Here is a 26906-nt window from a genome sequence, read left to right on the forward strand (position 1 = left end):
GTTATGAGATACCTATAGTACAGGTTGGTCCTCACATCACTAGATTTCTATGGTCCAGGCTGGTCCTCACATCACTAGCTGTTTACAGTCCAGGTTGGTCCTTACATTACTAGATACCTATAGTCCAGGTTGCTCCTCACATCACTAGACATCTATACTCCAGGTTCCTCCTTACATCACTAGATTTCTATAGTCCAGGTTGGTGCTCATATCACTAGATAACTATGGTCCAGGTTGCTCCTCACATCACTAGACGTCTATACTCCAGGTTCCTCCTTACATCACTAGATTTCTATAGTCCAGGTTGCTCCTTGCATCACTAGATAACTATGGTCCATGTTGCTCCTCACATCACTAGCTGTCTATAGTCCAGGTTGGTCCTTACATTACTAGACATCTATACTCCAGGTTCCTCCTTACATCACTAGATTTCTATAGTCCAGGTTGGTGCTCATATCACTAGATACCTATAGTCCAGGTTGCTCCTCACATCACTAGACATCTATACTCCAGGTTCCTCCTTACATCACTAGATTTCTATAGTCCAGGTTTCTCCTCGCATCACTAGATAACTATGGTCCATGTTGCTCCTCACATCACTAGCTGTCTATAGTCCAGGTTGGTCCTTACATTACTAGATACCTATAGTACAGGTTGGCCCTCACATCACTAGATGTCTATAGTCCAGGTTGGTCCTTCCATTACTAGATACCTATAGTACAGGTTGGTCCTCACATCACTAGATGTCTATAGTCCGGGTTGGTCCTTCCATTACTAGATATCTATGGTCCAGGTTGGTCCTCACATCACTAGACACCTATCATTCAGGTTGGTCCTTAGATCACTAGATGTCTATACTCCAGGTTGCTCCCTACATCATTACACGTCTATGGTCCAGGTGGGACCCTGCAGTATCTGGCCAGGGTTAAGGAGGGCTCCCCCATCACCTTCTCCCTCCTCCAGTTCTGCAGAGAACTTTTCCTTCCCCCCCCCCCTCCCACACATCTACACACACAGTCATGCTCCATCCTTCCGATGAATTACGCTGGGATATCAGGAGTGCAGGTCGCCTACCTCGGAATGCCACTTTGGCAATGCGATCGCCCTTTCCCCGCAGGTCCGTCACGGTCTTCAGGTGAACTATTAAAGCCATAGTTGGGCAGGATCAGTCATCCAGCAGCAGAAGAAGAGCTGATCCTCAGCTGGCTGCCTCCAGAGCTGTGCGCCTCTCTCTCATACACTGTGCATTGAGGAGGGGGGGGGGGCCTGGTCCATGTAGCGCTATCTCCTCCCTCCTCGCAGACTCTCCCGCTAACTCTGGCCCCTTTTCCTTCCTTTACAGATAGGAGACCTGTGAATTATTCACAATGGTCTCTGCTTTCAGCACAATAAACAATGGATGGGGGGCCTGGTAACCACAAAGGGTTAGGTCTATGGGGTGAGTGGAGCTAATAGGGTCACTAGTGATCAACCCTTTATTGTGCATTTAAATGACAGGATGACCCCCCCCTTTAATGAGGTCTGAGTACCACCACCACAGAGGATAACACACTCTATGTAGTGCTGTATGGGGTGTTCTTATTTGGAAACATATGGCAGTATTATGTGTAAACTATAAGGGAGTATTACATGAACACTATAGATACACTATATTACTTCTGCTGTATAGTCAGCATTAGGTAGGAGAATCATTTGGTGGGTATTGTTTGGCCAAAATATGTCAGTTTTATTTGGGCACTATATGGCAGCATTATCTGGACACTACAAGGTACAATTATCTGGATACTGTATTTGAGTATTATCTGGGTACTATATGGCAGTAGTATCTGCATATGATATGACAGCATTACCTGGATACTATCTGGATGCAATATGGTATCATTATCTGCATACTATATGGCAGAATTATTTGGATACTACATGGCAGTATTATCTGGTTACTATATGGTTGTATTATCTGGATACCATATGGCAGTATTATCTAGATACTACATGGTAGTATTATCTGAGCACTGTATGACAGTATTACTTAGATACTATATGGCAGTATTATCTGGGCACTATATGGCAGTATTATCTGAACAATGTATGACAGTATTACTTAGATACTATATGGCAGTATTATCTGGGCACTATATGGCAGTATTATCTGAACAATGTATGACAGTATTACTTAGATACTATATGGCAGTATTATCTGGGCACTATATGGCAGTATTATCTGAACAATGTATGACAGTATTACTTAGATACTATATGGCAGTAGTATCTGGATACTCTATGACAGTATTATCTGAACAATGTATGACAGTATTGTTTGAGTACTATATGGCAGTATTATCTGGGTACTGTATGTCGCATTATACAGATATTACATAGCAGTAATATCTGAGAACTGTATAGTAGAATTATCTGGAAACTATATGGCAGTATTATCTGTATACTGCATGACAGTATTCTCTTAATACTATATAGCAGCAGCATCTGGATACTATATGGCAGTAATTTATGGATATTGAATGGCAGTATTACCATACTACTTTATGGTAGTATTATCTGGACACTGTATGGCAGTATTATCTAAATACTATATGGAAGTATTATCAAGCCACAGTATGGCAGTATTATCTGGATACTATATGGGTGTATTATTTAGACACTGTATGGCAGTATTATCTGAATACTATATGGAAGCATTATTTAGCCACTCTATGGCAGTATTATTTGAATACTATATGGCCGTATAATCTGGATACTGTATAGCATCTGGATATTATATGGCGGTACTATTTGTTGGCCGGGGCTCCATTTTATCTAACACCTGTATATGTGTCATTGGCATTTAAGAAAATGTTGTGTTTTTCCTGCATTGGATGTGCCCCTTTAATGATCAGGGAACATACGGCCGGAGTTCCTCCTATGGTAAGGGTCAGCCTTGTAGCTATGATGATTTGGGACGTTTATAAGGAGAATTCTGCTGAAATCAGAGGTAATAAGATCAGTTATAAATACTTCCTACAATCCGTGACCTGGAAACCCAGCAGTAACAACCCTAAAACACATAATAGGTCCTGGAAGTATCTGCCCCTGAGCCGCCATCTTGTGTCACTCCTAAATGCCTGTCCTAGCGCCTACAGGGGTTGTCACCCACCGTCCACAGACCCTGAGGTCAGATGCGGTGTATGTCAAGCATAGCAGAGCTGGAAGGGTTGGTGTCAGCTGAATAACGGGTTTAGTTTACCGTGGCTGGGCGTGTCAGATGTAGAAGATTCATAAGGTGATATTTGTGGAGTTACATGGGACTGCAGGTCAAACTCCTTACATAACAGATGAACAATTCCACTCTGCTGCATCTGTACATCCACGTTTTAGCTGTTATCAGTGAATCAGTCTCAGTGTTACATAGGACTGCAGGAAATTCTCCAACAGTATCTAAAATTCATAATCCCACCACAAATATGCAAGGTGATAGGATATTCCATAAACGATGAACGCCGCATTCAGCACTGCTACATCTGTGTATGCCTATAATGGATGCAGCAGATAATCAGACGCCCATTCATCATCACTGCACAAGAAACCAGAGCCCTGCATTCCTGTGCAGCTGAGACACAGTGAAGAACTTACAATCATGTCCACAAGGGGGCCACACTGAGCCCCACACTGTCCTCCAGATAGAGACTCCCTCCTATGAATTGGGAAAGACAACAAACAAAAGCTTAACCTGTAACCCTTTAATCACCAGACTCGGCCGGTCCACATGGAAATAAAGCTTCATCACTGTATAATGATGATACTTTCTGTGTAAGTTCATCCCCATTTTTAAGATCACTGCTTGCTGCTAGTAAAGGAGTACATTTTTTTCTTTGCATCCAAACGCTCGTATCTTACTAGACAATACTGTGTGAGATACACTGTGTAGTCTCCAGACTTCAGTAATACATTGTGAAAATCATACAGCACAGGAGACAGATTTGTACTGTTAGTACTGTCTACAAAATAGGTTGGCAATCTAGAACACTTCAGTAGCTGTGAAACTACAACTCTCAACATGCTCCACTCACTACAGTGGTAGTTATAGAAATAGTGGGCTGTTTCCATGAGTCCGACCACCTAGGCCGGCACTTACTCCCATCTTGATGTGGTAATGGCGAGATAGGACAAACCTTTTAATGCAGTCCTGTAGTTGTTACATGCAGGGTGTATGTATAGTAGTAATGTACAGTGTGATACCACCGGATGTAGTCCTGTAGTTGTTGGATTATACTACATGCAGGGTGTATGTACAGTAGTAATGTACAGTGTGATACCACCGGATGTAGTCCTGTAGTTGTTGGATTATACTACATGCAGGGTGTATGTACAGTAGTAATGTACAGTGTGATATCACCGGCTGTATTCCAGTAGTTGTTGGATTGTGTTACATGCAGGGTGTATGTATAGTAGTAATGTACAGTGTGATACCACCGGATGTAGTCCTGTAGTTGTTGGATTGTGTTACATGAAGGGTGTATGTACAGTAGTGCTGTACAGTGTGATATCACCAGATGTAGCCCATTAGTTGTTGGATTATACTACATGAAGGGTGTATGTACAGTAGTAATGTACAGTGTGATATCACCGGTTGTAGCCCATTAGTTGTTGGATTATACTACATGCAGGGTGTATGTACAGTAGTAATGTACAGTGTGATACCACCGGATGTAGTCCTGTAGTTGTTGGATTATACTACATGCAGGGTGTATGTACAGTAGTAATGTACAGTGTGATATCACCAGATGTAGTCCTGTAGTTGTTGGATTATACTACATGCAGGGTGTATGTACAGTAGTAATGTACAGTGTGATACCACCGGATGTAGTCCTGTAGTTGTTGGATTGTGTTACATGAAGGGTGTATGTACAGTAGTGCTGAACAGTGTGATATCACCAGATGTAGCCCATTAGTTGTTGGATTATACTACATGAAGGGTGTATGTACAGTAGTAATGTACAGTGTGATATCACCGGTTGTAGCCCATTAGTTGTTGGATTATACTACATGAAGGGTGTATGTACAGTAGTAATGTACAGTGTGATACCACCGGATGTAGTCCAGTAGTTGTTTGATTGTGTTACATGAAGGGTGTATGTACAGTAGTGATGTACAGTGTGATATCACCGGCTGTAATACTGTAGTTGTTGGATTATACTACATGCAGGGTGTATGTACAGTAGTAATGTACAGTGTAATACCATCGATGTAGTCCTGTAGTTGTTGGATTGTATTACATGCAGGGGGTATGTACAGTAGTGCTGTACAGTGTGATATCACCAGCTGTAGCCCATTAGTTGTTGGATTATACTACATGCAGGGTGTATGTACAGTAGTAATGTACAGTGTGATATCACCGGATGTAGTCATGTACTTGTTGGATTATACTACATGCAGGGTGTATGTACAGTAGTAATGTACAGTGTGATATCACCGGATGTAGTCCAGTAGTTGTTGGATTGTATTACATGCAGGGTGTATGTACTGTAGTAATGTACAGTGTGATACCACCGGCTGTATTCCAGTAGTTGTTGGATTGTGTTACATGCAGGGTGTATGTACAGTAGTAATGTACAGTGTGATATCACCGGATGTAGTCCTGTAGTTGTTGGATTGTGTTACATGAAGGGTGTATGTACAGTAGTGATGTACAGTGTGATATCACCGGCTGTAATACTGTAGTTGTTGGATTATACTACATGCAGGGTGTATGTACAGTAGTAATGTACAGTGTAATACCATCGATGTAGTCCTGTAGTTGTTGGATTGTATTACATGCAGGGGGTATGTACAGTAGTGCTGTACAGTGTGATATCACCAGCTGTAGCCCATTAGTTGTTGGATTATACTACATGCAGGGTGTATGTACAGTAGTAATGTACAGTGTGATATCACCGGATGTAGTCATGTACTTGTTGGATTATACTACATGCAGGGTGTATGTACAGTAGTAATGTACAGTGTGATATCACCGGATGTAGTCCAGTAGTTGTTGGATTGTATTACATGCAGGGTGTATGTACTGTAGTAATGTACAGTGTGATATCACCGGATGTAGTCCTGTAGTTGTTGGATTGTGTTACATGCAGGGTCTATGTACAGTAGTAAAGTAGTAATGTACAGTGTGATATCACCAGCTGTAGTCCAGTAGTTGTTGGTTTATACTACATGCAGGGAGTATGTACAGTAGTAATGTACAGTGTGATATCACCGGATGTAGTCCTGTACTTGTTGGATTATACTACATGCAGGGTGTATGTACAGTAGTAATGTACAGTGTGATATCACCAGATGTAGTCCTGTACTTGTTGGATTATACTACATGCAGGGTGTATGTACAGTAGTAATGTACAGTGTGATATCAACGGTTGTAGCCCATTAGTTGTTGGATTATACTACATGAAGGGTGTATGTACAGTAGTAATGTACAGTGTGATATCACCGGATGTATTCCAGTAGTTGTTGGATTGTATTACATGCAGGGTGTATGTACAGTAGTAATGTACAGTGTGATATCACCGGATGTAGTCCTGTAGTTGTTGGATTATACTACATGAAGGGTGTATGTACAGTATTCATGTACAGTGTGATATCACCGGATGTAGTCCAGTAGTTGTTGGATTGTGTTACATGCAGGGTGTATGTACAGTAGTAATGTACAGTGTGATATCACCGGATGTATTCCAGTAGTTGTTGGATTGTATTACATGCAGGGTGTATGTACAGTAGTAATGTACAGTGTGATATCACTGGCTGTAATCCTGTAGTTGTTGGATTATACTACATGAAGGGTGTATGTACAGTAGTAATGTACAGTGTGATATCACCGGATGTATTCCAGTAGTTGTTGGATTGTATTACATGCAGGGTGTATGTACAGTAGTAATGTACAGTGTGATATCACTGGCTGTAATCCTGTAGTTGTTGGATTATACTACATGAAGGGTGTATGTACAGTATTCATGTACAGTGTGATATCACCGGATGTAGTCCAGTAGTGGTTGGATTGTATTACATGCAGGGTGTATGTACAGTAGTAATGTACAGTGTGATATCACCGGCTGTGGTCCTGTAGTTGTTGGATTATACTACATGCAGGGTGTATGTACAGTAATGATGTACAGTGTGATATCACCGGATGTAGTCCTGTAGTTGTTGGATTATACTACATGCAGGGTGTATGTACAGTAGTAATGTACAGTGTGATATCACCGGATGTAGTCCTGTAGTTGTTGGATTATACTACATGCAGGGTGTATGTACAGTAGTAATGTACAGTGTGATATCACCGGATGTAGTCCAGTAGTTGTTGGATTGCATTACATGCAGGGTGTATGTACAGTAGTAATGTACAGTGTGATATCACTGGATATAGTCCAGTAGTTGTTGGATTGTATTACATGCAGGGTGTATGTACAGTAATGATGTACAGTGTGATATCACCAGATGTAGTCCTGTACTTGTTGGATTATACTACATGCAGGGTGTATGTACAGTAGTAATGTACAGTGTGATATCACCGGATGTAGTCCTGTAGTTGTTGGATTATACTACATGCAGGGTGTATGTACAGTAGTAATGTACAGTGTGATATCACCGGATGTAGTCCTGTAGTTGTTGGATTATACTACATGCAGGGTGTATGTACAGTAGTAATGTACAGTGTGATATCACCGGATGTAGTCCAGTAGTTGTTGGATTGCATTACATGCAGGGTGTATGTACAGTAGTAATGTACAGTGTGATATCACTGGATATAGTCCAGTAGTTGTTGGATTGTATTACATGCAGGGTGTATGTACAGTAATGATGTACAGTGTGATATCACCAGATGTAGCCCAGTAGTTGTTGGATTGTATTACATGCAGGGTGTATGTACAGTAGTAATGTACAGTGTGATATCACTGGATGTAGTCCAGTAGTTGTTGGATTGTATTACATGCAGGGTGTATGTACAGTAGTAATGTACAGTGTGATACCACCGGATGTAGTCCTGTAGTTGTTGGATTGTATTACATGCAGGGTGTATGTACAGTAGTAATGTACAGTGTGATATCACCGGCTGTATTCCAGTAGTTGTTGGATTGTATTACATGCAGGGTGTATGTACAGTAGTAATGTACAGTGTGATATCACTGGATATAGTCCAGTAGTTGTTGGATTGTATTACATGCAGGGTGTATGTACAGTAATGATGTACAGTGTGATATCACCAGATGTAGCCCAGTAGTTGTTGGATTGTATTACATGCAGGGTGTATGTACAGTAGTAATGTACAGTGTGATATCACTGGATGTAGTCCAGTAGTTGTTGGATTGTATTACATGCAGGGTGTATGTACAGTAGTAATGTACAGTGTGATACCACCGGATGTAGTCCTGTAGTTGTTGGATTGTATTACATGCAGGGTGTATGTACTGTAGTAATGTACAGTGTGATACCACCGGCTGTAATCCTGTAGTTGTTGGATTATATTACATGCAGGGTGTATGTACAGTAGTAATGTACAGTGTGATACCACTGGCTGTAGTCCTGTAGTTGTTGGATTGCATTACATGCAGGGTGTATGTACAGTAGTAATGTACAGTGTGATATCACTGGCTGTAATCCTGTAGTTGTTGGATTGTGTTACACATGTAATACGTGCTGTGCTACTGTGTGTAGTGTGACATCATGGAGGAGTGTTGTTGCTCGGTGACTGTTTGTTGTGACTCTCCTGGGGACATTGTGTAGTAACACTAAGGAGCAGGCGACTGCTGGGACACTCCACCCTGCTGCCGGGGATCTTGGATTTCCCTGTGAATCACATTACTGCGGAGCACCTGACAGATGGCATCCCGGAGCGCAGGCACCCTCATCACCCACAACAATGCCACCTACATCCCACCTGCTGTCATGCCTGGGTAAGCGGTGTGTATGTTGTCAGATGCTGGACGGGGTTAACCCTTTCATCAGCCATCACAGTGGACTGTTCCTGATATGGTCAGTTGTACTTTTAGTAAAAACACTGCAACACCTGAAAACATGAGACAAAGAGAAGTCAGTAATTTACTAACAATGAGCCGTACAGGGAAACACAGCGGCAGCCGAGTACACAAACAAGCCCTCCGCGAACCCTCGCTGAGCGGCTCCCAGCATGCTCTGCAGGACGGGTTTGGTCTCCCGTATATAGTAGATGCCAGCTTTCAGTATTATAGTAATGAGAAAATTATCACCTGCATATGATTGCATTATATTAGTCTGCAGAACATTGCCCTGTCTTCTCTATCTCATGAGATACACATGCAGAAATAGTCTGCAGATTATTACACCACTGACTTTTCTACAGATCTGCAGAACACTGTTCTGTCTTCTCGATCTTCTGACAGATACATAGTGATAGGTTCGGCAGATTATTACACCACTGACCTCTCTAGATATCTGCAGAACATTGCTCTGTCCTACCTTCTGACAGGCACATACAGATATATTCTGCAGATTATTACACCACTGACTTTTCTACAGATGAGATCTGCAGAATATCTCTGTCCTCTCTGCCTCCTGACAGATACATAGTGATAGATTCTGCAGATTATTACACCACCAGCCATTCCAGTCAGCTGCAAAACATTGCTGTTCTCCAACTTTTACCTAATATATACAGTACAGACCAAAAGTTTGGACACACCTTCTCATTCAAAGAGTTTTCTTTATTTTCATGACTATGAAGGCATCAAAACTATGAATTAACACATGTGGAATTATATACATAACAAACAAGTGTGAAACAACTGAAAATATGTCATATTCTAGGTTCTTCAAAGTAGCCACCTTTTGCTTTGATTACTGCTTTGCACACTCTTGGCATTCTCTTGATGAGCTTCAAGAGGTAGTCCCCTGAAATGGTCTTCCAACAGTCTTGAAGGAGTTCCCAGAGATGTTTAGCACTTGTTGGCCCTTTTGCCTTCACTCTGCGGTCCAGCTCACCCCAAACCATCTCGATTGGGTTCAGGTCCGGTGACTGTGGAGGCCAGGTCATCTGGCGCAGCACCCCATCACTCTCCTTCATGGTCAAATAGCCCTTACTTTCAAAGTTTTCCCAATTTTTCGGCTGACTGACTGACCTTCATTTCTTAAAGTAATGATGGCCACTCGTTTTTCTTTACTTAGCTGCTTTTTTCTTGCCATAATACAAATTCTAACAGTCTATTCAGTAGGACTATCAGCTGTGTATCCACCTGACTTCTCCTCAACGCAACTGATGGTCCCAACCCCATTTATAAGGCAAGAAATCCCACTTATTAAACCTGACAGGGCACACCTGTGAAGTGAAAAACATATCAGGGGACTACCTCTTGAAGCTCATCAAGAGAATGCCAAGAGTGTGCAAAGCAGTAATCAAAGCAAAAGGTGGCTACTTTGAAGAACCTAGAATATTACATATTTTCAGTTGTTTCACACTTGTTTGTTATGTATATAATTCCACATGTGTTAATTCATAGTTTTGATGCCTTCATAGTCATGAAAATAAAGAAAACTCTTTGAATGAGAAGGTGTGTCCAAACTTTTGGTCTGTACTGTATATAATATTGTTTTATTATACTGACAGATTTGCAGAACATTGCACTACTCCCACCACCTTTTGGCATAGTCTTATTGTTTTGCAGGGTATTACACCACTGGCCTTTCTGGTGATCTGCAGAGTATTACTCTTTTCCACCTTTCCCCTAAGATTTATTGATCTATTCTGCAGATCCACCTCCGCACAACATTACGCTCTCACAGATGCCCTTTGCTTTATTGTAAAGCTTTGATTTCAGCTTCGGACCTCCCCCGGTCCTAGGATATATAGTAGGGCCCCGACATCCGAGGACGATCCCAGAAGGAGTGCACCCAGGAATGAGGGGCGCAGGAAGACGCCCTTTATAGATTTTGCATCTATGGAAATGTCTTTAATCTCTCATTAGGTTTGGTACAGAGAACTCCGCAGGGTAATGGAGTTCAGTCCTCCGGCTGGAGTCATGCAACCTCAAAAAGGCCTCGTGCAGACGAGCGTGCCAGATTCAGTCCGGATGCGTTGCGGGTGGGTTCAGGGAAACCCGCGCGAGTTCACACGCACTTTGTTTGAGATTGCGTTGTTCAGTTTTTTCCGTGCGAGTGCAAAGCGTTTTAATGCGTTTCGCACGCACGTGATAAAAAAACTTAATGTTGGTACCCAGACCCGAACCCGGACTTCTTCACTGAAGTTCGGGTTTGGGTTCGGTGTTCTGTAGATTTTATTATTTTCCATTATAACATGGAGGTTCTTCTATCTTCATTCAGTAGGACCTGCGCTGACGTCACCGCGCTCACCACGTGACGTCACGCACTACCTTGTTCTGTGATGTGGACCGAACACGCCCATTGAAGCCCATGGGTCTGTGAAAAATCACTGACACAACGCGGGTGACATCCCTGTTCTGTCCGTGGCTTTTGGCAGACCGCTGGTAGGAGATGATCTGGAAATTCATTTTCAGCTGAGCAGTGTCCGTGGAATACACGGACGACACACAGAGGGCGAATAACAGGACCAAACACGGATCCTTCAGAGACGGATGAAACACGGGAATGTGAACAAGGCCTTAAATTCACAATGGCCTAGGACATGGGTCAGCAACCTCCAGCTGTTGTGAAACTACAACTCCCAGCATGCACCATTCACGTATATGGGAGTTCAAGCAAGTGTGCACATTGGGTGGGAGTCGTGCACTGGGGTCATGCACACGACCACTGCCCGTTTTGCGGTCCGCAAAACACGGATACCTGGCATTTTGCGGGACGGAAGGTCCTATCCTTGTCCGTAATGCAGACAATAATAGGACATATTCTATATTTTTGCTGACGGCACGGAATGGATAAACTGATGCGGAAAGCGGCCCCATTGAAGTGCGGATCGGATGCGAACAAGAAATACGTTAGTGTGCAATCGTCACACTGTAGAGCTGCTGCAGCCACCGTGGCTTCCTGGGCACCTACCCGCCGGTGGCATCAGTTTTCTTCTTTCTGGAGGAGAGCTCATTGGCATACTTTGCCTGATAGACTCCCTCAATAAGAGCCAGTGGGGGTCATTTTTTTAAATTTTTACGCCCCTTTTTGAAAGCCCAATATTTTGACACACTGGCGTTTTTTTGCGTTGCGTTTGACAGACTGGAGTGTTGAGAGTGTGGCGGGGGGGGGGGGGGGGGGGGGGGGGGCCAGGACATCAGCCTCGTCAAATTTATTAAGATTTACCCCTGGAAACAGGTGTAAAACTACAGTCCGGGGCTGATCTAGTTTGTCCGCCAAGTGCATGGACTGCTGACGGCGCGCCTAATTTATCATGGAGCATCTTCCGCCAGCAAAGCCTGCGCAAAACGGGAGTAAAAAGCCAATCTTTGTACATTACCCCCAGTGACCCTGCAAAACATGAATACAGTACTTTAAGTCCCTCTTTGGAATCCCCCGATTACAGTGTTAGGGAGAAAGCCATCAATCATCGGTGAGTGGGAGGGGCTTACAGATGGGCGGGGCTATTCCAGCAGCTCATAAATACACGGAATTTCTCAGAAACTTCGCCACAGACGCACGTAGCAGAGACAGGGCTGGAAGTGGTTCGTCTGCCGTTATCGGATGCCGCCCTCAGAGCGGTGGGGGGTGGGGGGGGGCATCCCCTTTAATAGACTATAGGTGAACCGTGGGGGTTTCGATGGAGAAGTCGCGCTTCTCCGGCTGGCGGTGTATTGCATAGTCCTGCTGTATCTCTGGGGGGGACGCCGGGGCCATGTACTGCAGACAATTAGTGTCAGGAGCGAGCAACACTTTACTGCTGTTTAATTAGTTTCTTTATTTATTTATTATGTATGAATTATTAATCCCGGCATCGTGTCCGCACGAGTCACGCTGTAAACCGCGGCAGGACGCTCCTCCGCCAGTACAGAGCTCTAGGACTGCACGCGGTGTAAGGCGTCTTAAAAGGGAACTTTATCTAAAATCATCCTTTCACATACCACGCGGACACGGGGAGAGGGAGCCAGTGAGCACTGACCTGTGCAAAGTAAAGGAACCCCCCCCCAGTGGCACTCAGTCGCCATCATAAACGGAAATCCTTCAATTGCTGCTGAATAGGTTTGGTCAGCGACTACTCCGCCTCAGAAATCAATGAGAAGCGGAACCTGCGCCAAGAATGGCGATTTTAGGTAGATTTCCACTTTAAGAATGAATATCTAGGACAGGCAAAAAAAAATATAATAAAAGCGTTTTTTGTTTTTGGGCTTTTTTGTTTCGTTGCCTGGTCTTAAGGCCTCTTTCACACGGACGTGACGGATTGGCTCAGGGTGCGTTCAGTGAAACTCGCACCATTTTGCAAGCAAGTTCAGTCGGTTTTGTCTGCGATTGCGTTCAGTTTTTTTCCGTGCAGGTGCAATGCGTTTTGATACGTTTTTCACGAGCGTGATAAAAAACGGAAGGTTTACAAACATCTGTGAAAAACGCATCGCACCCGCACTTGCTTCCAGATGCGATGCGTTTTTTCACTGAAGCCCCATTCACTTCTATGGGGCCAGGGCTGCGTAAAAAAAGAAAACCCCACAGAATATAGGACATGCTGCGTTTTTCACGCACCGCAAAACTGATGCGTGAAAAAAAACGCTCATGTACACAGACCCATTGAAATGAATGGGTCAGGATTCAGTGCGGGTGCTGTGCGTTCACGTCACGCATTGCACCCGCGCGGAATACTCGCTCGTGTTAAAGGGGCCTAAAGGTGTCGAAGACAATTAGAAACACATGGCTTCCCTCCTCCAGAAACAGCGCCACTCCTGTCCACTGGTGGTGCTTGGTATTGCAGCTCAGCTTCATTAAAGTGAATGGGGCTGAGCTGCTACACCGCACACAACCTGTGGACAGGGGGTGGCGCTGTTTTTGGGAATAAGCAGCTGTGTTTTTCATGTTGATCTGACCGAGGTTGTGACTAACCGATGCAATCACTAACAATAAGGGCTCAGGCACACAAACGTATCCTCTTTCTGTGTCCGTTCCGTCCCGTATGCAGAACCATTAACATTGAGTCCACAAAAAAAGAACAAAAAAAAATAAATGACTGTGTGCATTCAGGTTTCCATACGTCCACATGGCCTGTCCGCAAAAAAGATGTCCTATTCTTGTCCGTTTTGTGGACAAAGATAGGCATTGTTACAATGGCCAAGAAAATGGATGCAGTACGGATGTCGCATGGACGTCATCTGTATTTTTTTGCAGATCGCAAAATACATACGGTCGTGTGCATGAGCCCTAAGATTCCCCTAAATGTGCCAGAGGAAAAACCCAAAAAGTAGACTCAACCCCTAGACTCATTTTTAAGAAGGTCGGAGCTTATGCCACGCTCCCAATGTTATGGTGACTGGTTCCCTTTAAATATGTCTTTTAGAAATTTACATAAATTGCCTATCCGTGTGATGAGACCCTCATAATCAACAGTATGAAGCATTGCAGCCCGTCCTCTGCTGTACCAGGCACAGGCGCTTCCGTGCCTGAGTGCAGCGCATCGTGAGCTCAGCCCCATTCACGTCAATGGGGCTCAGCTGCAGTACCAGGAGCAGCCACCAGCAGGCAGAGGCGCCATGGCCTGGTTCAGCAAGTGCCCATGTGCTCACTGGTGAGGGGGTACCAAGGGTCAGACCCTCATCCTACAAATTAAAGGGGTAATCCCACGATTTATTGTGAAAAATGAAAATCAGACATCATATAGGACATGACGACCTCTTTCTAACAAGGCTAGAACCAGCCCTGAACCTCACATGGATCCAGAGATCTCCACATTCATTGCTCTGCTAGATTTATATCAAGCAGACAGCTCAAGGGGCGTGTCCTTTCTGCTGCAGCTCAGGGGGCGTGTCCATTCTGCTGCAGCTCAGGGGGCGTGTCCATTCTGCTGCAGCTCAGGGGGCGTGTCCATTCTGCTGCAGCTCAGGGGGCGTGTCCATTCTGCTGCAGCTCAGGGGGCGTGTCCATTCTGCTGCAGCTCAGGGGGCGTGTCCATTCTGCTGCAGCACAGGGGGCGTGTCCATTCTGCTGCAGCACAGGGGGCGTGTCCATTCTGCTGCAGCTCAGGGGGCGTGTCCATTCTGCTGCAGCTCAGGGGGCGTGTCCATTCTGCTGCAGCTCAGGGGGCGTGTCCATTCTGCTGCAGCTCAGGGGGCGTGTCCATTCTGCTGCAGCACAGGGGGCGTGTCCATTCTGCTGCAGCTCAGGGGGCGTGTCCATTCTGCTGCAGCTCAGGGGGCGTGTCCAGTCTGCTGCGGCTCAGGGGGCGTGTCCATTCTGCTGCAGCTCAGGGGGCGTGTCTCATCTCTCCCTATCACAGCTCAGGGGGCGTGTCCATGCTCTCCCTATCACAGCTCAGGAGGCAGATGAAGGATGAAACTGAGCATGTGCGGCCATCTAAGTGAGCAGGACAAAGAAATAAGAAAAAGAACAGCAGGTGGCGCTATACAAATAGATTAACTAATTCAGCGGCTATACTAAATGTTTAATTACGTGCAGATACAAAAGGATTCATATCCAGGTGCTGGTTTGAACACTGTAGAATATTTTTTCGTGGGACAACCCTATGAATGTAATTCCTGGAAAACATTCTGTAGCCCTGGATCCCTGCGCTCCATTAGCTCTGCTGCTCCTGTCCTGAGAAGTCCTAGTTTCTGCACCAGAATGGAAAACAAATGCAGTTTTCTTAGCGAAAATAAATTTTTCATTAGCTCGGTTACATAAGACGGGGCCCGGGATAATGTTACCGGCTCACCTGACAAGACGCTGCGCTGAAAACGGCGGCCTACCTGCATTACTGAGCGTAAAAGCGCCATTATCCGTCCTGACCTCAATCCAGGGACAAGAACGTCCTCCTGGGAGCTTAAAGGAACACTCCAGGCAGAACACCAACAGTGTCTTATGATTCACTGGAGGTAAAAATGGCGCCATGGCATTAAAAAAAGAAAAAAAAAAATCTGGTGGAAAAAAGCTTCAAAACTGATAAATTTGCTGCACCCCATGTTCTTCACATTTTGCCAGAGGAGGCGGAGCATGACAACCAGAGATAGTTTGTCAGTGTGTCATCAGAGCATGGCTTGCCCAAGGCATTAACACGACATGGGGGTGTTTGGTGATTTAAAAAAAAGCTATAGTTTGTCCTACATTACACTTACTTAAAGAGGTTGTCCCACTGAACACTTTTGTAATTGCATGTAATTAAAAATTTAGCACAGGCACTGAGTTATTCAATAAAATGTCTCTGAATAGCGCCACCTGCTGTTTGTTTTTAATTCTTATTTCTTTGACCTGCTCACTGAGATGGCCGCACATGCTCAGTTTCCTCCTTCAGCTGCCTCCTGAGCTGTGATAGGGAGAGCATGGACACGCCTCCTGAACTGTGATAGGGAGAGCTGAGACACGCCCCCTGAGCTGTGATAGGGAGAGCTGAGACACGCCCCCTGAGCTGCAGCAGAAAAGACCCTCCCTTCTAGCTGTCAGCTTGATATAATTCTAGCAGAGCAATGAATGTGGAGATCTCTGGATCCATATGAGGTACAGGGCTGGTCCTAACTTTGTTAGAAAGAGGTTGTCATGGACTAGATGAGGTCTGATTTTTATTTTTTACATTAATTATGGGAGAACCCCTTTAAAGGATTGTACAGGATGAGAAAAACATGGCCGCTTTCTTCCAGAAACAGCGCCACATCTGTCCACAGGATGCATGAGGTACTGCAGCTGAGCCTTTCAGTCCGGCATCTGGAGGAAAGCGGTCAGGTTTTTCTCAATATGAACATCTCCTTTAACCACATCATCAAACAGGAATTCTTGGTGACCGGTCCATGTACTGCCTGGTAACTGGTGTCCCACTTGTGCAATGATCTCTCCCTGGTGATCTAGTGTTCAGTACCTTGCTCCTAGCGATCCAGTTCATTAGTATCAATACTGGGTAGACAAGGACTTTGTGTCCTTCCCTGGTTTATTAGCCATCTGGGTTGAGGTCACAGCATCCATAGTGGCTACAGAGACCTACTGAGAGCTTGGTATTATCCATGGTGGTGTAGAGGTTAGTAAATAATGTCCCTGATAATCTAGGGAGTTAAAAATTATATTCCCAGGGTCAATGTGTGTCTAGGTGGTTAGTGAATATTGTCCTGGTGGTCGAGTGAGTTACAAATCCCCTTAAAGCCCATAGTATCCTGGTGTCAGGTGGTAATTATATTAATGGCTATACTGTAGGTAAAATCCTGAATGCCTGATATTATTCTACGAAAATAATAAATTCCTAATTAACCCCTTGACAACATGTGCCATACATGAACGGAGCATGTTATCTCGTTGAAGATGGCGTCCACTTCAGAGCAGAGCTCCTGGGTGCCTGCTGATTCACACAGCAGACACCCAGAGCTAATGTCTGTGATCGGCCATAACGCCGATCACAGACATTGAACTCCTCAGATGCTATGGTCAATTGCGACCACAGCATCTGAGGTGGTTTTCTTCTGGGGCCTGAACAGCTCCTCCACATGGCAATCGGTGGGAGCTGTTCGCTCTTTGTGATAGCCTTGGATCTTCATAAGGGACCAAGGCTTTGGTAGCGCAACTCCCATAAGCTGCAATAGTAATTCATTGCAGTCTATCGGAACAAGTGATCCAACAATCGCTTGTTAAAATCTCCCAAAGGGGATTTTAAGTATGTGTAAAAAATAAATAAAAATAAGTTTCAAAATTGAAAAGAAAAAAAAGAACCATATTAAAAATAAACAATAAAAAACTGAAATAAAGATCACTTGAACTGCCCTGCCCCAAAATCTCCATACTAATATATTTATCAAAAACGGCGAATGGTGTTACAGAAAACAATATCAAAATGGCCAATTTGCCTTTTTTTGTCCCTTCACCCCCCAAAAAATTGAATAAAAAGTGATCAAAAAGTCTTAGGCCCCTTTCACACGAGCGAGTTTTCCGCGCTAGTGCAATACGTGACGTGAACGCACTGCACCCGCACTGAATCCGGACCCATTCATTTCTATGGGGCTGTGCACACGAGCAGTGACTTTCACGCATCACTTGTGCGTTGTGTGAAAATCGCAGCATGTTCTATAGGCCTCATGCACACAACGTATTTTTTCACGGTCCGCAAAACGGGGTTCCGTTGGTCTGTGATCCGTGACCGTTTTTTCGTCCGGCCACCAACGATGGGGGATTTGGAACGTGATTTTAACAAGGGGGGGGGAGATGTGAGGCCGCACTGGCCACCAATGATGGGGGATTCGGAACGTGATTTTAACTGGGGGGGGGGGGGGAGAGAGGGGAGGCCGCACTGGCCACCAATGATGGGGGATTCGGAACGTGATTTTAACTGGGGGGGGGGGAGAGAGGGGAGGCCGCACTGGCCACCAATGAATATAATATTGAAGAGGGAGGGGGTCCGCCCCCTCCTGCCTGGCAGCACCTGATCTCTTACAGGGGGCTATGATACGCACAATTAACCCTTTAGGTGTGGCACCTGAGGGGTTAATTGTGCGGATCACAGCCCCCTGTAAAAGATCGGGTGCTGCCAGGCAGCAGGGGGCAGTCATGTACACAGTTCTCAGTATATTCTAACTTGAAGCGTCCCCATCACTATGGGAACGCCTCTGTGTTAGAATATACTGTCGCATATGAGTTTTCACGAAGTGAAAACTCATATCTGAAAAAGCTTTTATGCAGACGGATCTTCGGATCCGTCTGTGTGAAAGTTGCCACGGATCACGGACGCGGATGCCAATCTTGTGTGCATCCGTGTTTTTTCACGGACCCATTGACTTAAATGGGTCCGTGAACCGTTGTCCGTCAAAAAAATAGGACAGGTCATATTTTTTTGACGGACAGGAAACACGGATCACGGCCGCATATGAACAACGGCGCATTTTCCGAGTTTTCAACGGACCCATTGAAACTCAATGGGTCCACAGAAAAACACGGAAAACGGAACAACGGCCACGGATGCACACAACGATCATGTGCATGAGGCCATATTCTGAATTTTTCACGCAACGCAGGCCCCATAGAAGTGAATGGGGCTGCGTGAAAATCGCAAGCAAGTGCGGATGCGGTGCGATTTTCACGCACGGTTGCTAGGAGACGATCGGGATGGAGACCAGATCATTATTATTTTCCCTTATAACATGGTTATAAGGGAGAATAATAGCATTCTGAATCCAGAATGTATAGTACAATAGCGCTGGAGGGGTTAAAAAAAAATAAAAAATAATATAACTCACCTTAATCCACTTGATCGTGCAGCCGGCTTCTCTTCTGTCTTCATCTTTGCTGTGTACAGGAAAAGGACCCTTGATGACGTCACTGCGCTTATCACATGGTCCGTCACATGATCCATCACCACGGTAAAAGATCATGTGATGGACCATGTGATGAGCGCAGTGACGTCATCAAAGGTCCTATTCCTCAAAGAAGAAGACAGAAGAGAAGCCGGGCTGCGCGATCAAGTGGTTTAAGGGGAGTTATATTATTTTTTACTTTTTTTAACCCCTTCAGCCCTATTGTACTATGCATTCTGTATTCAGAATGCTATTATTTTACCTTATAACCATGTTATAAGGGAAAATAATAAAATCTACACAACACCGAACCCAAACCTGAACTTCTGTGAAGAAGTCCGGGTTCGGGTCTGGGTACCAAACATGACGATTTTTCTCACGCGCGTGTAAAACGCATTACAATGTTTTGCACCTGCGCGGAAAAAACGCAAACATGGAACGCAATCGCAGTGAAAACTGACTTGTTTTAGTGTCAGAATCGCACCATTTTCCCTGAACGCATCTGGCCCCAATCCGCAATGCCCGTGTGAAAGGGGCCTTACACAATCCAAATCAATAAACATCAATAAAAACTAAAGACCACCCGCAAAAAAAGAGCCCTCACACACCTCTGTAGATGAAGATGTAAAATAAAACCCAAAAAAAACGGATGGGGGTCAGAATATGGCAATGCAAAGAAAAAAAATATGTTTTTATTTTTTAAAGTATTAACCCCCTCCCGACATATGACGTAATAGGTCGTCATGGTGGTAAGTGACTTGCCGCATTTTGACGTACTATTACGTCATGGTGATCGGGGGGGGGGGGGAAGCACTGTAGCGGTGCGCGCCTGATCACTGCAGGGGCCCGGCAGTCCCTGATACCCGGGCCCCTGCTATATCTGCCGGCATAGCTGTAAAAGCTGATGCCGGCAGATTAACCCTTCTATGCCGCGGTCAGCGCTGACTGCAGCATAGAAGGTCCATGCGGCGGGTGAGAGAGCCCATCAGGTCCCCGCACTGCTGTGGCGGGGACATGATGGGTGAGAATGCAGCCCGATGCCGTGCAGAGGCTGCCCAATGCCTTGCATGGCATCAGGACCTGCCTTCTACGGGGGCTGAGGAGATCCAGCCTCAGGTCCGGTCTCCTAGGCAACCTGTTACTGTATGACACGGAGTAATACACTAACAGGCAATGCATTACAGTACAGATGTATTGTAATGCATTGCAGAGGAGATTAGACCATCAAAAGTTGAAGTCCCAGAGTGGGACACATTTTTTTTTTAAAGAGGACCTTTCACCGAATTTTATTAATTGAGATAAGTACCTGTACTTGCGGGGTAACCCCGGCTGATGCGGCCACCCTGCCTGTTTTTTTAAAATAGTGCTCCTACGCCGCGCTGTTCCCCCGGTATGCTAATACTGAGCATCGGAGCAATGGGCAGGAGACGCAGTCTTTCTCTGTGGGCGTCTTCTTCTCCCCTGGCTGTAGTGCTGTCCAATTGCATCGGAGAGCGTCACAGCCAGGGAGGATTTTATAATAAAAGATAGAAGAAAAAAAAGGAAAAAAAAAACACACATATTAGGCATCACCGTGTCCGTAACATCCAGCTCTATAAATATATCACATGATCCACCCCGTCCGATAAACACCATAAAAAATAAAAATAAAAACAGTGCCAAAAAAAGCCATTTTTTGTTACCTTACATCAAAAACACACTGGGCCAGATTTATCATTCCTCTGACAGCTCACTCCACTTTAACATATGGCTAAAGTCAGTTTTAGCCAAGTCAGATTTATGATCGGCCCTTTAAGACTGTAATAAATGTGGTTTGACGGTAGCAGTTTATCCGTCAGTAAGCAGCTTTACAAAAGTCGCACATCTTTACGAAAAAGTCGCACGTTTTTATGAAAAAGTCGCATGTTCTATTAAAAAGTCTCATAAGATAAGCATGGTCCTCGCTGGAGTGAAATTGGGACTTTTTTGCAACTTTTTAAATAGTCCCAATAGTAAATCTGTCTAGAGATTCATTTACATAAGAAAACACGCCCACTTTCAGAAAACTGGCGAGCATAGTGCAGAGCAGAAAAAAGTCGCAAATTTGTGCGCAGTTTTAGCGTTTGGGACTTTTTTGGGGACTTTTTCACTCCATTATTCTGACCTGAGCTGATGATAAATCTGGCCCTATGGCTCTCAGACTACGGAGGCACTAAAACATCATTTTTTTGGTTTAAAAAATGCTATTATTGTGAAAACTTAAACAAATAAGAAAAAGTATACATATTAGATATTGCCACGTCCATGATGATCTGTTCTATAAAAATGTCACATGACCTTACCGCTCAGGTGAACGCTGTCAAATTAAATACATAAAAACGTTGTCAAAACAACCAATTTTTTGGTCACCTTGCCCCATAAAGTGTAATAATGAATGATCAAAAAATCCTATGTACCCAAAAATGGTACCAATAAAAATTTCATCTCTTCCTGCAAAAAAACGAGCCCCTGCTCAAGATGATCGGCAGAAAAATAAAGAAAATAAGGCGTTCAGAAAATGGAGACACAAAAACATAGAAAGTAGACATATTTGATATTGCGTCCGTGACAACCTGCTCAATAAAAATAGCACATGATCTAACCTGTCAGATGAATGTTGTAAAAAATAAAAAAAACTGTGCCATTTTTTGGTTACCTTGCCTCACAAAAAACTTAATATAAAGCAATCAAAAATCATATATACCCCAAAATTGCACCAATAAAACTGTGATCTTATCCCCTTGTTTCCAAAATGGGGTCAATTTTTGGGAGTTTCTACTGTAGGGGTGCATCAGGGGGGCTTAAAATGGGACATGGCATCTAAAAACCAGTCCAGTAAAATCTGCCTTCCAAAAACCGTATGGCATTCCTTTCCTTCTGCGCCCTGCCGTGTGCCCGTACAGCGGTTTACGACCACATATGAGGTGTTTCTGTAAACTACAGAATCAGGGCCATAAATATTGAGTTTGGTTTGGCTGTTAACCCTTGCTTTGTAACTGGAAAAAAAAATATTAAAATGAAAAATCTGCCAATAAAGTGACATTTTAAAATTGTATCTCTATTTTCCATTAATTCTTGTGGAACACTTAAAGGGTTAACGACGTTTGTAAAATCAGTTTTGAATACCTTGAGGGGTGTAGTTTCTTAGATGGGGTCACTTTTATCGAGTTTCTACTCTAGGGGTGCATCAGGGGGGCTTCAAATGGGACATGGTGTCAAAAAAAACAGTCCAGCAAAACCTGCCTTCCAAAAACCGTATGGCATTCCTTTCCTTCTGCGCCCTGCCGTGTGCCCGTACAGCAGTTTATAACCACATATGAGGTGTTTCTGTAAACTACAGAATCAGGGCCATAAATATTGAGTTTTATTTGGCTGTTAACCCTCAATGTGTTAAAGATTTTTTTTTTATTAAAATGGGAAATCCGCCAAAAAAGTGAAATTTAGAAACTTCATCTCGATTTTCCTTTAATTCTTCTGGAGCACCTAAAGGGTTAAAAAAGTTTGTAAAATCAGTTTTAAGTAACTTGAGGGGTGTAGTTTCTAGAATGGGTCATATATGGGGGTGGGGGGTGTTCCACTATGTAGGCCCCACAAAGTGACTTCAGACCTGAACTGGTCCTTAAAAAGTGGGTTTTGGAAATTTTCGAAAAAATTTTAAGAATTGCTTCTAAACTTCTAAGCCTTCTAACGTCCTGAAAAACAATAAAAAACAAAAACAAATTTACAAAATGATGCCAACATAAAGTAGACATATGGGTAATGTTAAGTAATAAATATTTTATGAGGTATCGCTTTCTGTTTTAAAAGCAGAGAAATTGAAATTTAGAAAATTGCGACTTTTTCAAAATTTTTTGGTAAAATTTGGGATTTTTTCATAAATAAAGGTGAAATATATTGACTCAAATTTACTACTATCATGAAGTACAATGTGTCACGAGAAAACAATCTCAGAATGGCTTGGATAAGTAAAAGCGTGCCAAAGCTATTACCACATAAAGTGACAATTGTCAGATTTGCAAAAAACCGACCTGGGCAGAAGGGGGCGACAACTGGCCCGGGGTAGAAAGGGTTAAAACAAAAGAAAAACTAAACAATCATGGTATCGTTGTAATCGTACAGACCCAGAGAATGAAGGTAACAGTTCAGTTTTACCTCTTAGGGAACACAGTAAAAATAAAACCCATAAAACTATGGCGCAATTGCATTTTCCACCCTATTCACTGAATTGTGTACAATATTTAATGGTGTCAACAGAAGGTACAACTTGTGCTGCTAAACACGAGCCCTTAATGTGTATATGTGAACAGAAAAATAAAAAAGTTATGGCTCTGGAAAAGCAGGATGGAAAAAAACACAAAATGCAAAAACAGAAAATCGCCATGTCCTCGAGGGGTTAATTTTTCCAGGTGAGTTAGTGATCTCCCTGAACAGAGGTTTTTTTTTTTCTCTAAAGATAACTTGATATAACATTTTCTGAACACAGTAACAGGACCTCGTCCTCTGACCACATATTATAAATATTAAGCATTTCACTCCCCAGCCAGGAGGTGGCAGTGTTGTGTCTGTGGATGGTAATACTCTAGTGTAAGAGAAGAAATGCCCGATTCCTTCCATAAAGCCTCAACATAAGTAAATTGCATTTTTTTACCTATCGATTATATCTATCCATTTTGCTGCTCACACCCCCAGCAGTTTACATCAATTTGCACCACATTCAATAAAAATAAAAGAAACAAATCCAGGGAATGGCGAGCCCCCAGGAGACCAATTACAGCATATATGTCAGGCGAGGGTTTACACCGCCATCAGATGTTATTTCACTGTTCTCTCCATTGACAACCGAGGCTTGCATAATAGAAAGGAGAAAGGGTGAAAGACAAGAGCGAGATACTACATAATACATTGGATCCTTTAAAAATTTACAGACAAGCATGTGTGATAATGTGGCAGCCAGCAGAAAACCCGTATAGGACTTCTGCTCGCCCACAGTAACATATATCAATAGAAAGCACAAAGACGAAAGAGAATTCCTGAAATGAAACAGGACTAGAGGATTCAGCCGGAGGAACGCAGCAAAGCAACAGTGCAAGAAATTACTATTGAGATAGAACTATAATAAATATATTCATAGTCTGAGAAACCTTTCCGCTAGAGGTAAAACAACATGAGATATGAGCAGCCACGTGTAACAGGAACATCCAATTAGCAATTCCCTATATCATCTGTGGTTACATGTACAGAAAATATCTCCAAAGGTGGGAATTAGCAAACTGACAAAAATACACTATTATACTGTACAAGAATATAACTACTATAATACTGCCCCCTATGTACAAGAATATAACTACTATAATACTGCTCCTATGTACAAGAATATAACTACTATAATACTGCTCCTATGTACAAGAATATAACTACTATAATACTGCTCCTAAGTACAAGAATATAACTACTATAATACTGCTCCTATGTACAAGAATATAACTACTAGAATACTGCCTCCTATGTACAAGAATACAACTACTATAATACTGCTCCTATGTACAAGAATATAATTACTATAATACTGCTCCTATGTACAAGAATATAACTACTATAATACTGCTCCTATGTACAAGAATATAACTACTATAATACTGCTCCTAAGTACAAGAATATAACTACTATAATACTGCTCCTATGTACAAGAATATAACTACTAGAATACTGCCTCCTATGTACAAGAATACAACTACTATAATACTGCTCCTATGTACAAGAATATAATTACTATAATACTGCTCCTATGTACAAGAATATAACTACTATAATACTGCTCCTATGTACAAGAATATAACTACTATAATACTGCCTCCTATGTACAAGAATATAACTACTATAATACTGCTCCTATGTACAAGAATATAACTACTGTAATACTGCCTCCTATGTACAAGAATATAACTACTATAATACTGCTCCTATGTACAAGAATACAACTACTATAATACTGCTCCTATGTACAAGAATATAACTACTATAATACTGCTCCTATGTACAAGAATATAACTACTATAATACTGCTCCTATGTACAAGAATATAACTACTATAATACTGCTCCTATGTACAAGAATATAACTACTATAATACTGCCTCCTATGTACAAGAATATAACTACTATAATACTGCCTCCTATGTACAAGACTATAACTACTATAATACTGCTCCTATGTACAAGAATATAACTACTATAATACTACTCCTATGTACAAGAATATAACTACTATAATACTGCCTCCTATGTACAAGACTATAACTACTATAATACTGCTCCTATGTACAAGAATATAACTACTATAATACTGCTCCTATGTACAAGAATATAACTACTATAATACTGCCTCCTATGTACAAGAATATAATTACTATAATACTGCCTCCTATGTACAAGAATATAACTACTATAATACTGCTCCTATGTACAAGAATATAACTACTATAATACTGCTCCTATGTACAAGAATATAACTACTATAATACTGCCTCCTATGTACAAGAATATAACTACTATAATACTGCTCCTATGTACAATAATATAACTACTATAATACTGCTCCTATGTACAAGAATATAACTACTATAATACTGCTCCTATGTACAAGAATATAACTACTATAATACTGCCTCCTATGTACAAGGATATAACTACTATAATACTGCTCCTATGTACAAGAATATAACTACTATAATACTGCTCCTATGTACAAGAATATAACTACTATAATACTGCCTCCTATGTACAAGGATATAACTACTATAATACTGCTCCTATGTACAAGAATATAACTACTATAATACTGCTCCTATGTATAAGAATATAACTACTATAATACTGCTCCTATGTACAAGAATATAACTACTATAATACTGCTCCTATGTACAAGAATATAACTACTATAATACTGCTCCTATGTACAAGAATATAACTACTATAATACTGCCTGCTATGTATAAGAATATAACTACTATAATACTGCTCCTATGTACAAGAATATAACTACTATAATACTGCCTCCTATGTACAAGAATATAACTACTATAATACTGCCTCCTATGTACAAGAATATAACTACTATAATACTGCTCCTATGTACAGGAATATAACTACTATAATGCTGCTCCTATGTACAAGAATATAACTACTATAATACTGCTCCTATGTACAAGAATATAACTACTATAATACTACTCCTATGTACAAGAATATAACTACTATAATACTGCTCCTATGTACAAGAATATAACTACTATAATACTGCCTGCTATGTATAAGAATATAACTACTATAATACTGCTCCTATGTACAAGAATATAACTACTATAATACTGCCTCCTATGTACAAGAATATAACTACTATAATACTGCCTCCTATGTACAAGAATATAACTACTATAATACTGCTCCTATGTACAGGAATATAACTACTATAATGCTGCTCCTATGTACAAGAATATAACTACTATAATACTGCCTC

At 42.5% G+C, this 26906-nt stretch overlaps 2 protein-coding genes across 2 annotated transcripts in view; one reads left to right on the forward strand and one right to left on the reverse strand.

Moving 5' to 3' along the window:
• The window catches only part of OTOF (otoferlin), a 256471-nt gene extending 255278 nt beyond the window's left edge, over positions 1 to 1193 (reverse strand). The window contains exon 1 of the mRNA XM_040427092.1: positions 1075 to 1193. Within this exon, the coding sequence (XP_040283026.1) occupies positions 1075 to 1153 (79 nt within the window). The 5' untranslated portion in view covers positions 1154 to 1193. The remainder of the gene's footprint in view (positions 1 to 1074) is intronic.
• A 7602-nt stretch (positions 1194 to 8795) lies between these two features.
• The window catches only part of FAM166C (family with sequence similarity 166 member C), a 33139-nt gene continuing 15028 nt past the window's right edge, over positions 8796 to 26906 (forward strand). Inside the window, exon 1 of the mRNA XM_040430947.1 lies at positions 8796 to 8936. Within this exon, the coding sequence (XP_040286881.1) occupies positions 8863 to 8936 (74 nt within the window). The 5' untranslated portion in view covers positions 8796 to 8862. The remainder of the gene's footprint in view (positions 8937 to 26906) is intronic.

The sequence above is a fragment of the Bufo bufo genome, chromosome 4 (genome assembly GCF_905171765.1).
Source record: "Bufo bufo chromosome 4, aBufBuf1.1, whole genome shotgun sequence".
Lineage (NCBI taxonomy): Eukaryota > Metazoa > Chordata > Amphibia > Anura > Bufonidae > Bufo > Bufo bufo.